The 14,536-nt window shown below is 37.2% G+C and overlaps 1 protein-coding gene across 2 annotated transcripts in view; it reads right to left on the bottom strand.

Moving 5' to 3' along the window:
- SOHLH2 (spermatogenesis and oogenesis specific basic helix-loop-helix 2) overlaps positions 1 to 14,108 on the bottom strand; it is a 65,147-nt gene extending 51,039 nt beyond the window's left edge. Inside the window, exons 1-2 of one of the 2 annotated variants that reach the window (XM_070463145.1) lie at positions 13,926 to 14,108; positions 13,533 to 13,630 (exon numbers count right to left, since the gene is read on the bottom strand). Coding sequence is in view for 1 of the 2 variants with exons in the window: in XM_020914573.2 (XP_020770232.2) it covers positions 2,979 to 2,981 (3 nt within the window). In the remaining variant the exon portion in view is untranslated. Of the gene's footprint in view, positions 1 to 2,978; positions 3,052 to 13,532; positions 13,631 to 13,925 lie in introns of those variants that run through there. The other variant, XM_020914573.2, reaches the window with a different exon arrangement.
- Positions 14,109 to 14,536: the final 428 nt, after the last annotated feature.

Here is a 14,536-nt window from a genome sequence, read left to right as displayed (position 1 = left end):
AGTCTTCAGTGTCTTATGGGAATGCTTTCAAGTTTAAACATTAGGAATTAGAAAATTGGATTTGTTTTTCTTTTTCGAAGACCAAGGGATGGTGGATCCCTATCCTATTCCAAGGATAGGGATGGCGAAGACTGATTGTGGTGCTTTCTTTCCAAACTACTAAGAAACTAAGAGTTTTAGAAACCTTTCATTTTGTCCTGTGAGTCAACAACAAATATCGTCGTCATTTCTCAAGGGAGAAATCTCCAGGTGGTGGCTGCTATGAAACCTGCTTTGTTCAGCCTTGCTAGAGATTTTATTGAGATCCACTGAATGCCCCGACCCCGAGGGATCCTTCCTCTTGTCTTTACCACTGTTCGTGGTTTCTTTCATTGCTAAAAAGTTGGGGTGGGGGTGGGGTGGGGGTGGGGTGGGGATGTCACTTTGGATTTGGCTAGACTCTTGATCTTACTTGAACATATAATACACTCGTGCTCTACTTGACCCACCACCTCCCATCTCTGGGCAAGCCTACTGTTTCCTGAGCAGATGGTGGCGGTGTTCTGATTTAGATCATGACAGCGTGCAAAAATATAGTAGTGGTTGCCCATGATTTTCATGCGAAGAAAAATGCAGATAAATTTCTGATGGGATCATTCTGCATTATTTTTGGAAGTAAATGTACACATTTTAATAGATACTAAGAAAGCTGTAAATGGACCATAAAGAAAGCTGAGCACCGAAGAACTGATGCTTTTGAACTGTGGTGTTGGAGAAGACTCTTGAGAGTCCCTTGGACTGCAAGGAGATCAAACCAGTCAATCCTAAAGGAAATCAGTCCTGGGTGTTCATTGGAAGGACTGATGCTGATACTTTGGCCACCTGATGCGAAGAACTGACTCATTGGAAAAGACCCTGATGCTGGGAAAGATTGAAGGTAGGAGGAGAAGGGGATGACAGAGGATGAAATGGTTGGATGGCATCACTGACTCGATGGACATGAGTTTGAGCAAGCTCCAGGAGTTGGTGATGGACAGGGAAGCCTGGTGTGCTGCAGTCCATGGGGTTGCAAAGAGTCGGACTGGACTAAATAACTGAACTGATCTGAATTTTGGCTCTATTGTTTTTCCAGTTAATCAGAAACTAAGAGTGTTCAGCTAAACATCTGTGAAGCAATTAGCTTGCCCAATAATATCAACATAGGTGAATTCATCCCTAGGCACTGAGGTAGGGGTGAACTGAGGCAGCATTAAGCACCTTCCCCAGTCTGGTAATCAAGTTTATCATTGACCTAAAAGTCTAGATTAGCAAGTCTGATGCTAATAGTGATGAAACTATTGTAGAAACTGACAGTCACTGCTTTTAAATTTGAGTGGATGATGACTAAATTTATGCAAGAGGAAGTAATCATTTCCTGTGCTGGAGGAAGCAAAAAGGTGATAAAGCTCTTCAGTATCAAAAATATAAGACTCCAGGTTCCATAAGAACCAATTTAGCTATTTGAGAAGTTTCCAATCTCCTAAAAGAAAGAAGCTTACTCTGTAAATGACCAGGCATCTATGGAAACACAATGACACTCACTGGGGGCAATTTTTGTCTCTCAAGAAACAGTTGTCAACATCTAGAGACTTTTTTTTCCATTGTCACAACTAGCATCTAATGAGCAGACATCAGGAATACTGCTAAACATCATACAGTGCCCAGAACAGCCTCCCAGAACAGAGTTAATTATCTGGCCCCAAATGTCATTAGCACTGAGGTTGAGAGGCTCTACTATAAATCTTCTGAATTTTAACACAGAATTTTAAACCATTTAACTTCTTTTTCACCATCAACATTCTTGAATCATACTCATTTTTATTACTGGAGATAAATGGACAGACGAACTCTTCCTGTGGTCCCCTGGAGTAACAATATGCTAGTTATATTCTTGATGGAAAGCTGAATACCAAGAATTATAAAATATATAAAAAATAATAGAATAATTCTATAGAAATATATTTAAAAACATACTCAAAATTAACAATTCAAATTCCTCTTAGAAAATAGTTTTCCAATCATTTAAAATTATTAGCATTCATATGCTATATGCATTACATATAATGCATATGCTATATGCACTACATTATTTCCCCCCAAAGTAAACTATAATTATGTATTTCTCACAATATTCAAATTACAAATAGGTTTGTAAGTAGTACAGTACACATGGTCTCCTCAAATGAACTCGTGAAGAACCTATTCTCAAAATATTTGGAAATTTTCCATCCAGATATTTTCTAGAAACTGTTCTACACTTGGCTTGTCCTCAGAGAAGTTTGGAACCTGATAGGAACCTAGGGGTTACCTGATTGTCCTTTCTGTTTAGAGACGCTGAGGCCCCAAGAATGCTCTCCTAAGTAAGTAGGACTGTGACCACAGAGATTGAAAGCCAGAGACTTAACCGATTTCAATCATTTTTACTAATATTTTTTTACATTTACTAATGCACTATGAGGATGAGATGGCTGGATGGCATCACCGACTTGATGGGCATGAGTTTGAGTAAACTCCAGGAGTTTGTGATGGACAGGCGGCCTGGCGTGCTGCGGTTCATGGGGTCGCAAAGAGTCGGACATGACTGACTGACTGAACTGAACTGACTGAATGCACTAAATTCACTTTTAAAATACATATAATTTTAAACACTGTGCCTGCAATATTTTTGGAATATTGAATCCAAGAGTGTACCATAACTTGACTGTTAATTTCCATTACAGAATTGCAAACAAGGATATTTTTATCCTGGTAACTAAGGAAGGTGACCTTTGCTTCTACTTTTGCCATTTTCCCCCATCTCCTTTCAGGCAGTTCATCATAGAATAGCTAGAATAATCTTTTAAAATAAAAGTCAGAGTATTAACTCTTTCTCAAAACCCTTCTGTCAGAAAAAAATTTAAATTATTTTCCAAGTCTAACAAGGCTTTATATCATCTGACTCCATCAACCTTATCTCTTACCATTCCGAGGACCTCTCATGACCTCATCTTCTTCCTAAAATACCAGGTAAGTGCAAAGCTAGAATATTTTGCTCTGTTTATCCTTCTGCTTGGAATGCTTTCCCCCAGGTTTCTCCATTTCATGTAGATTTCTGTTATGATGTCATCTCTGTGGATGACAATTAGAATCTAACCCCTCCATTTTTCTTTATAAAATTTTTTAATGTTATACAGCATATATATGTTTTTTGCTTGTTTTTCTCCCCTCTCTAGAAGAGGAAATTTGTATCATTCACTATTATCACCTTGGCCTAGAAAAATGCCTGGCTCATAGCGGGTACTAAATATGTGAATGAATGAATGAAAGTCATATCAGTAGTTGATTGGTATACACTGCCTTGGACTCTGGTCTTTCTGCCTCCAAGTCTACAACCTGTCCTTTATTTCATAATGCCACTCATTTCATCATGGAAAGAAAAAGACAAGGTTTAGAGGAAAGGAAAAAAATATTGCAGGCACCAAAATGGCAAGCTTGGTATCTCAAAGTTAGAATGGTATCAGTTGTGTTGGTGGTGGCACAGGAAATGTGGATAGGTTAGTTTTAATCTCATCCCTTCCTCATTTAAAGTGTGCAAGGCTCCTCTGCTTATCAAATTAACTTCTCATTCCTCAGTGAGGCACTAGGGCACACATTCTCTTGCCCCTATGTGGCTTTCAAGATTCAGCTTTTAATCAAGTCAACTAGATTGAAGTAGATCAAGTGAACAGGATTCCCTGACAGTGTCCTAGGATTCTCCCCAGCGTTGGATCCCCACAACAGCCAAACTGGCCTCTTTCTTGAGACTACAGTGCTGAAGGGATGAATCACCTGAAGCCTAGAGAAGCCCAGAGCCACCTTCAAAGGACAGGGCAACGTTGGCCAGCGACCACTGTGAACAAAGTTCACTGATTTAGACACCACTCTGGGTATCTCTTCTGACCCTCCCCAGCTGCTGACCCATTTATCCCTTGGTTCTGATTTCAGTCTAAAAACTCTCCCTGTTATCCCTATATCAAAGAGGCTAGGACCCTTTCTGCTCCCGTGCCTCCTTTGTTTAGCTTAGTTGGTTCTCCCAACCTGAAGGCTCATCTCTGACAACTGCATAGTGTCAAGTTTATTAGTACACTTACCTCTGAACATTCTCATTCATCCTGGCTTGGGGCTCTCCCATACTACTCTCTGACTCAAACTTTCCTTTGGTGGTTAATTTGGGAAGAAAACAGGAAAATTCCCAAGGTATTCCCAACTCTGTCTGACATCTCTGCTTCAACAATTAGAATTCATTGTAAGTAGCATGATAAGGCAGAGATTGTTTTGTTTTGGGTGCAAAACAGTTCATTTTGCTTCTTTTCCTAATTTTGCTTAAATTTCAACTGTAATAGTATATGCTTTAAAATAACATTCCTTTAAATAATATGATAAAAAAATAATGATTAAGTACAAAGGAAATAATGGTATCTGTGAAAGAAAAATGTATACGTATAACTGATTCACTTGATTTGCTTACAACAGAAACTAACATAATACTGTAAATCGACTATACTCCAATAAAAATGAATTTTAAAAAGTCTTGATATTTGCCTAAGCCACTGAAATGCTAGAGGAAAAAAACAAAAAAAATAATCTTTATAATACAAAGTAACTTTAAAATAATAATTTTTAATGTAAATTTTATATTGGTGTTGAGTTGCTTAACAATGTGTGAGTTTCAGGTGCACAGCAAAGTGGTCCAGTTATACATATAAAATAAGACACTTTGACTTTATTGTGAACAGTTATTCTTTCACAGTGATTTCTTTGCCACACTTGGTATTCTAGCACGCAGCATATAGAGGGTGATCAGTAAATACGTTTCCCCAGTGAGTTAGGAGCCATTGCCCTTAGGCAGTGCTGAAGGTCAGACGCCCTGCAGCCAATAACACTAAGATGTGACAGTCTTCTCATCACCCAGTATACCAGTGTACTTTCAACAACAGTTTACTAGGAAATGTGGAGCTAAACCGAAGTGATACTCTAACTATGGATGAGGGGGGCTGCGTCACTCAAGGGCCAGAGTGAGGTGAGGCACTGCCATAGTGATAGTTCTGAGGGCGTCCCTCCAGGGAACCACGCAGCAAAACCATTAAAAGCAGCTTCCCTGGAGTCACTGATTATGGCTTTATTGCCTGAGGAGATCAGTAGTTACAAAGCCACACAGCCTCCTTTAAGCCACAAAGACTGCGGACTTAAAGTTCTGTGGAATTGCTACATCACAAACATACTAGACAATCTTAAAGAAGTCTCTGGTATTGTGACGGTGGCTGATGAGGTGAAGGAGAAAAAAATGATGTGCACACTTTCCTTGTAAATACTTACATGTATACTAACATGAGTTAAAGTCAGTTGCAGAAATTTTTATTATGAAAAAGTTCATACATATATGTATGTAATAGATGTGCAACATAAAGTATATGAGTGTATATGCACCTACCACCCAGCCTAACAGACACTCAATAATTCTGAAGTACTTCTTTGAAGTGCCTCTCCCATTCCTGGTCTCCTTTGTCTTTCAAGATATATTTATCCTTTTTTTTTTAACTGCTGAAACCTGAATGGATTGTACTGAGAGAAAAATAAGCCTCTGTGTGAAGCCCCTGAGGTCTAGAGTTCTTTCTTATAGTCATAATGCAAATATTGATAACTTGAAATTAAGTGCTGCATTAACAAAATATTAATACTAAAACAACTGGCATGGCATTAGCTTAGCAGGTCTGCAGTGGGAGGGAGGGACACCAAGTCTGGGGACCCCTATTATACACAGAAGATTAAGTGTTTTGCAAAGCTGTGGGTGAAGGAAAAGAGGTGTGAAAACTAATAATGATGCATGCCTGGTGTTACTGGCTGCCTTTGACAAGGCAGAAGAAAAAAATGAGCTTGGGATATCATCAGCCAGTTTGCAAGGAACACGGTATAGAGAGAGTCTCAAGGAAAGCCCAGAAATTTGGGGGCATGAAAGGCTTGGAAAGGCCAACTACTTTTAGACCCAAAAAACAAGAAATAAGACCTAGAAGGGTTGTGTGCAACAAGAAGCCACTAGGACAGCCTGTGGCAAAGATGAGACTTATGGGTATTAACTTATGCCCAACCACAGATGCAAGGTAGCTGCCCTTTGGTAGGTAGAGAGATACAGGCCAAAGAAACAAATCTTGCTCTAAAACTGTCATTATTATACATGGAATTGACTACTATTTTAATAGAGCTATATTATCCAAGAAATCATAAACGTGGACTAAAAGGCTTTTGACTACTTGAACTAAGAATCCACTGTCTATGGGAAGCCAAGTTTGTTCCAACAGAAAATGAGCTCTAAAAGCTGTGCATCTCCAAAGGTGGGGTCTAAAGCCCAAAGCCCACTTCAAATATGAACGAGAAGATTGAAAGGGAAGAATCTTTCAGGGAGTAGAGTTAGAGGCCATTGAGAAAAATAAACAAGGACACTCCTACCAGGAAGCAGAATCACAGCCTGATCCAGGAAACTATCCCATTAATAGGATTCCATAAATGCTATGGACCAGAGATGGTGTGCGGTCCTGTTTTCTGAGTGGAAGTGCTGATGGGTTCCCCTCAGACACAGGCTGGTACATTCCACGGTGGTTTGGACCCAACCTGTATGTGGCTTGGACTGTACAGCATCTGCACAAGGCTTTAAAGAGCCTCCCTGTGGCTCAGCTGGTAAAGAACCTGCCTGCAATGCGGGAGACCTGGGTTTGATCCCTGGGTTGGGAAGATCCCCTGGAGAAGGGAAAGGCTGCCCACTCCAGTATTCTGGCCTGGAGAATTCATGGACTGTATAGTCCATGCGGTCGCAAAGCGTCAGACACAACTAAGCAACTTTCACTTAAAGAGCAGTATCCTAGAAACCAGTGGATGAAAGAGCAAGAGATTCTGTTTAGTGAAAAAAAAAGAAAGAAAATTATTTTGGTTCTGTTCGGTGGATTGGAAAATACACTGAGTTAGAATCTCTTTAAAAATACCAACTGAAATTCTAGAATCCGACTCAATGATGGAGGCAGGCCAGGGGCCATCACTATCAATAAAAGGCTGAATTTATTTCTAAGTAGTTTCAAAGAAAGATATCATTATCTGCTGGAAACAATATCCAAAGACTTGTAAGCTTTACTAAAAATATTGTTTGATACTATATTAGTGAGCATAGGCTGCTCGAACAAGTAAAACCCAAATCTCAGTAATTTCACATACTCACTCACTCACAGAAAGATTTACTTTCCATGTACCCCATAATCAAATGAGAGCTAGCAAGGTAAGAGAAATGAATTTGCTACATGATTTTAGTACTTAATTTGACCATATTAAGATATCAGAATTGTCTCAAATAAAAAAGGTTTCCCCCCTCCTCTTCCCTATCACATACTCTTAAAGGTACCTTTGAAATCCATTAGTTCTTTTTTTTAAGATTTAACCAAAATTGTGATTTTTATATTGGGGAGTAGCAAAAGGATAAAGAGAGGAAAAAATCCTTATGTACTATAATAAGAAAGTCAATCGATAATGTTTTAAAACTTAAGAATCAAGAGAACAGTTTGCACATATTTAAAAATATGGAAATAAATCTCCCAAAGGTTGAAAATGTAAAATAACTGACCCAAGAATAGGAAGTTGGAAAATGAAGGACACGGGGAACTGACACAAGGAAGTTTTGGAGATTCTGGGATAATAAGTAAGGTGACTGTGACAGTCCTAGTTTATGGGCGGTTTTTCCCCAGCATCCTGTCCAATTTAGCAATTTTTCTTGTGAAATCAATTAGTTCCATCTTCATTCTGCAAAGAAGACACTTAAGACAGGAAAGTTATGTAAACTTTCCTAAGTTAAACAGCTTGTTAAAACATGCTCCATTCTAGTACTCCACAAGGCACTCTCCCTCTCCACCTATTTCTGAATCATCACTTGGAGCCTACCTCATCTTCCTCTGTAGAGCTGGACAGGAAATTTGTGTAACAGAACACATTTTTGGCACTTTCAGTAGACTAAACCCCATTTTTATAGCCTCTCCTATATTTCCCAATCATTAAAATCATATTTTATGTATGACTTTGCATCACTATGTTAACTTTCTAACATTAAGTCCTCTCATGATCTGTTTTGCAAACTCCACTGAAATCAAACAAAATGTACTGTGTGCCTGTCATATACTAGGTAATAAGCTAGCTGGTGATAAATGATGAATAAGAGTGTTCATTATATTAAAGTGCTGGAGATAAAGTACACTGAAGTACATCAGAATGGAGATATATGAGAAGAAATAATTCTAATATAAGATAGCAAATACTAACCACTGCAGAATATTTAACCATGTGGAAGAAGCACAGTCCACTTATGCATTTCCCTTTAATTGTACATTTTTTGGTATGACAAATAATACCGATACTTGTCCTTGCATGTTTTCTATGTGCAGGGTTTTTCATCAGACTTGATTACCAGAAGTACAAACATTAAGTCAACATAATATTGTCTTTCAAAAGAATTATATGAATTTATATTCCCAACTGCAGTATATTAGAACTTAACTTCAGCTCTATTAGCATTGAAAGTTGCCTTTTTGAAAACCACTGTTTATTTTATAGATGAAAAATGATATCTAATTTTAGTTTACATTTAACAAATGGACAATAATAATATTACTCCTAATTTTGCTAGTTTTGGCTACTGGTAAAGCAACGACATTTTTGAAAGTCCATATTTACAGCCTATAGATACACAGCCTATAAGATGCAATTAACATATATTTTAGGAAGCCATTTTTGGTCTGATAATGGACAGGGATGCAAAGGAATAGATAAAAACAATAGAATGGGAAAGATAATAAATCTCTTCAAGAAAATTAGAGATACCAAGGGAACATTTCATGCAAAGATGGGCTCAATAAAGGACAGAAATGGTATGGACCTAACAGAAGCAGAAGATATTAAGAAGAAATGGCAAGAATATACAGAAGAACTATACAAAAAAGATCTTAATGACCCAGATAACCATGATGGTGTGATCACTCACCTAAGAGCCAGACATCCTGGGCCTTAGGAAGCATCACTATGAAACAAAGCTAGTGGAGGTGATGGAATTCCAGTTGAGCTATTTCAAATACTAAAAGATGATGCTGTGAAAGTGCTGCACTCAATATGCCAGCAAATTTGGAAAACTCAGCAGTGGCCACAGGACTGGAAAAGGTCAGTTTTCATTCCAATTCCAAAGAAAGGCAATGTCAAAGAGTGCTCAAACTACCACACAACTGCACTCTTCTCACATGCTAGCAAAGTAATGCTGAAAATCTTCCAAACCAGGCTTCAACAGAACATGAACTGTGAACTTCAAGATGTTCAAGCTGGATTTAGAAAGGCCAGAGGAACCAGAGATCAAACTGCCAACATCCGTTGGATCATCGAAAAAGCAAGAGAATTCCAGAAAAACATCTATTTCTGCTTTATTGACTATGCCAAAGCCTTTGACTGTGTGGATCACAACAAACTGTGGAAAATTCTTCAAGAGATGGGAATACCAGACCACCTGACTTGCCTCCTGAGAAATCTGTATGCAGGTCAAGAAGCAACAGTTAGAACTGGACATGGAACAACAGAGTGGTTCCAAATTGGGAAAGGAGTACATCAAGGCTGTATATTGTCACCCCGCTTATATAACTTATATGCAGAGTACATCATGAGAAATGCCAGGCTGCATGAAGCACAAGCTGAAATCAATACTGCCAGGAGAAATGTCAATAACCTCAGATATGCAGATGATACCACCCTTATGGCAGAAAGTGAAGAACTAAAGAGCTTCTTGATGAAAGTGAAAGAGGAGAGTGAAAAAGCTGACTTAAAACTCAACATTCAGAAAACTAAGATCATGGCATCCAGTCCCATCACTTCATGGCAAATAGATGGGGAAACAATGACAGACTATTTTTGGGGGCTCCAAATCACTGCACATGGTGACTGCAGCCATGAAATTAAAAGATGCTTGCTCCTTGGAAGAAAAGCTATGACAAACCTACACAGCATATTAAAAAGCAGAGACATTACTTTGCCAACAAAGGTCCATCTGGTCAAAGCTGTGGTTTTTCCAGTAGTCATGTATGGATGTGAGAGTTGGACTATAAAGAAAGCTGAGTGCCGAAGAATTGATGCTTTTGAACTGTGGTGTTAGAAAAGACTCTTGAGAGTCCCTTGGACTGCAAGGAGATCCAATTAGACCATCCTAAAGGAAATCACTCCTGAATATTCACTGGAAGAACTGATGCTAAAGCTGAAACTCCAATACTTTGGCCACCTGATGTGAAGAACTGACTCAATGGAAAAGACCCTGATGCTGGGCAAGACTGAAAGCAGGAGGAAAAGGGGACGACAGAGGATGAGATGGTTGGATGGCATCACCAACTTGATGGACATGAGTTTGAGTAAGCTCTGGGAGTTGGTGATGGACAGAGAAGCCTGGCATGCTGCAGTCCACGGGGTCGCAAAGAGTCGGACATGACCAAGTGACTGGACTGAACTGAACTGACTGAATGGACAGGGAATCAGAGTATCTTAGTAGCAAAAGGGATACTGGCAGTCATCAAATTCACCCAACTGCAGAGTCCTTTCTACAACATCCCTGACAAAGGGACACCTAGCCACTGCACGAACAATTTCAATGATGATAATAAACTCACTGTTGGGTAGCTCTCTGGATAGTAACACACTCTCTGTAATTGATACAGAAACATGAAACTGCTTTATAAAGTTAAAAGGATGCTCTATAAATTCAAGATTTTTTTCTAATTCATAGGTTGGATTAATTTGTTAACTTGTTTTAAAAATAGTGTTCTACTCTCAAAACGGTATGATCTTGCATTTAGATACAGCTTTATTATTTAAATGTTAGTCACTCAGCTGTGTCCAACTCTTTGCAACCCCATGGACTGTAGCCCTCAAGGCTCCTCTGTCTGCAGAATTCTCCAGGCAAGAGTACTGGAATGGGTAGGCATTCCTTTCTCCAGGGGATCTTCCCGACCCAAAGAGCATACTCAGGTGTCTTGCACAGCAAGCAGATCTTTACTGTCTAAGCCATGGGAAGTCCTATATTATATTTTAAAGATACTTTCATATCTCAATCACAGTGAGTGATTTTAATAGCAGCTTTTAATATTCTGGTATGCTTACTCTCTTTAAATGCCAAAATCGCAGTATCTTTGTTGTCATAAGTCTGTTATTCTGCTATTTAAAAATAAAAAATCTATATTATTTATATATTGAAATAACTGTTATTCAATTACTTAATTTATCCAAGAAAGGACATGTTATATGCGGTCTAGACAGGCCCTCACTTGGTGCACAAAGCAAAAAGTGTTACGCTTCTGTTGCAAGATATAATTCTTAGTCCAAAATAATTTCTTGTGCAGTGGATTATGACCATCACAGTACTAAAATTGATATAGGTAACTTCACATTGGGATCTCCAGCTATACATGATAAAACTAATGAAAATGCTGAAAACTAGAAGATATCTTTGAAACAAAACCTATATAGCTCTCTATAAATTAGGGGTAAAAAACCTAACCCTAGTCAAATGTCAAAAGATGCTTTATTAATATTTCTACAAGGTTATCAAACGAGATAGGATTATTCAAAAGAAGTCAAGGAAATGCTGGGAAGTAGTATATAAGCTTCATTGTCCTTCTGACTAGTGTAGTATCTGAAAGATCTTCATTCGAAAATTATGCTAAAAATATACTCCTGACTCAGCAATGGCACTAATGACAATGCATTTTAATGTTTAAGATCATATTTTCTAAGATCAAATAAAATCCTATTAAAATTCATCTGCCAATTTATATTAAAAGGTTAACATATGTTTAATATTTGCTTTTTAATAATAGTTTTATTAAGGTATAAATAACATTACATGCAATTCACCCATGTAAAGTGCTCTCAGTATGTTTTAGTTCATTCATGAAGTTGTACAACCATCACCATGATTAACTTTAGAACATCTGCATCAGCCCCCAAAGAAACCCTATACACATTAGCAGTTCTTCTCCATTACCCACCCTCCCCTTCAGCTGATGCTGAGCCCCATCAGCCTTCAGCAACTATATTAATCTACTTTCTGTCCATATAGATTTGTCTATTCTGGACATTTCATATAAATGGAATTATATAATATGTGATCTCTTGTGACTGGCTTTGTTCACTCAGGATAATGTCTTCAAGGTCCATCCATGCTGTACTTCATTCTTTTTACTGCTGAATACTATTCCATTATTTGGATATACCAGAATTTATTTACTCATTCATCAGCTGATGGATATTTGGGTTGTTTCTACGTTTTAGCTATTATGTAGAATAGTGCTATAAATACTTGTATACACATTTTTATGTGCATTGGTTTTCATTTCTCTGGGGTGTATCCAGAGGAGTAGAAATGCTGGGTGACATGGTAACTCTATGTTTAGCCTTCTGAGGAACTGACAGACTGTTTTCAGAGCAGTGGTGCAGTTTTACATCCCCACGAGGGGATGTAAATTTTTTAATGCCTTAAAAGAACACTTCTCGTACTCTTGTTCTATTTCCACTCTAGACTTGAGTACTGTGAACACCTGGCCAGTGTGTGACAGTTCCAATTTCTCCACATCCTCATTATTACTCATTATATCTTTTTAATTACAGCAACTTTTTTTTTATAACTGGTACTTTTTAACATTTTGTAATACATTTATAGGTGCTAAAACTTTTGAAATAAACATTGTTTACTGATATTTTGCTTCAGGAATTGTAAACGCTTCAAAAAAACATCAATAATGATATTAATACATACTTCAATATTCAATAAAATAAAGGCCCCAAAGTATAAATTTTATACTGATTATTTCAGTAAATGCAACTTGTATAAAGCTTCACATGACAAATTATCTTCAGAGCTCAGAATTAAGTATAACTTTTTCTTGACTTGTATATCCCTTCCATTAAAAAAAAAAGAGAGGTGTGTAATTCACTCTTTCTTTGTGCTGATTACTAGGAAGCTTAAAATAGAGCTTTTTCTTAGTTGGGAATCTAGCAAAACTAACTTTTATTTTTATCTTTCATCTTATGGGTCTTGTTCAATTTATAGATATATCTCTGTATTTAGTAAAAGGTAACACAATCCTTTTTAGAAATAGTGCATACAGAAGTAAATAAATAAAAATGTAGTATCTAGTAATTATTGAATAAAATGAGTCATGGTACCTGATATATCTGTAGCTAGCTTAAACACCGGTGAAAATATTCCCAAATGGTTTCTATTTGGAATAATTTACAGGAAGTTACTTTGTTTCTCTGCATTACTTTTTAAAGTCACACAGAATAATTATTTGTCTATATGAAATGTATGTATTCTAATGTAAAGAAAGTGAATATCTATGAATAGTTAGAGAAAAGCATTTGGCATCCATTATTGGTGATACTGAATATAATTCAGGGTTTGGTACCAGATATAAGGTGAGAATACCAGAAACTATACTTACCTCTGAGTGATTTCTGTAAAGTCCAATAATTTAACTTATTAAGCAGGGGGAATAAATCATATGTATCTTCCAGACATAGGTGACAGTAAGAAAACAATCTAAATAGAAATAAGAGAATTTGTAAATTTTTTTAATGCCTTAAAATAACACTTCTCATACCCTTGTTCTATTTCCACTCTAGACTTGCGTGTTGTGAACACTTGGCCAAAGTATGGCCCAAAGAACTAGGCCATCCCCATAAATTAATACATGTCATAAAATGACTTAAATTTCCATGTGTTAAGTGGACAGATGAGTAAGTACTGGCTTTCTAGAATGGTAAGAAACCTTAGAAATTGTATAGTTTGCTTCAGTTACAGATGTGGGAAATGAAGATGAGGTGAAAGAACTTACCCCAGATCTCTTAAGTTCATAGCAGGATGGGAACTATACCCCAGCTGATTCCTGACTGAAGGCTATTTCCACAACACCATGATAGTTCAAATCAAAGTTTAAAATGTATTTGATTTCCAGCTTTGTTTAAACCTTGAGTTTTAAAAAGCTGAACATGATATAGCCTAAAATAGCAAAAAAGTTCTGATGAACTCACAGTTTTAGCTAACAGCTAACTAGAATCCAAATAAAATAGCAATGTTACTATCAGAACAGATGATGAGTATATCATTAAAAGCAAGTGTAATGGTGTCAACCTTAAAGCTTACTAGGATATTTTAAAAATCATAAGAATGCTATTAGATGGTTTATGGTCACTTGAGAAAATTACTTTCATACAGACAAAAGAACAAACTTCTAGAAGAAAATCTAAAGATAAGATTGATAGCTCTTTCTTATCTATTTCATTCCCTGAAAAGTATGTGAAACATTAACTTCACAAGTTAAATATTAAAATGAAAAAAAGGAAGAAATACTAAACTATCCAGTTCAGGAATCACAGATTGAGTTTTGAAAGACGGTTTGATCTTGAAATCTTTTTTACTGGTCTTCTCATGGCATTCATTGTCTTC

The sequence above is a fragment of the Odocoileus virginianus genome, unplaced genomic scaffold (genome assembly GCF_023699985.2).
Source record: "Odocoileus virginianus isolate 20LAN1187 ecotype Illinois unplaced genomic scaffold, Ovbor_1.2 Unplaced_Scaffold_35, whole genome shotgun sequence".
Classification (NCBI taxonomy): Eukaryota; Metazoa; Chordata; class Mammalia; order Artiodactyla; family Cervidae; genus Odocoileus; species Odocoileus virginianus.
This window is presented reverse-complemented; position numbering and strand designations above follow the sequence as displayed.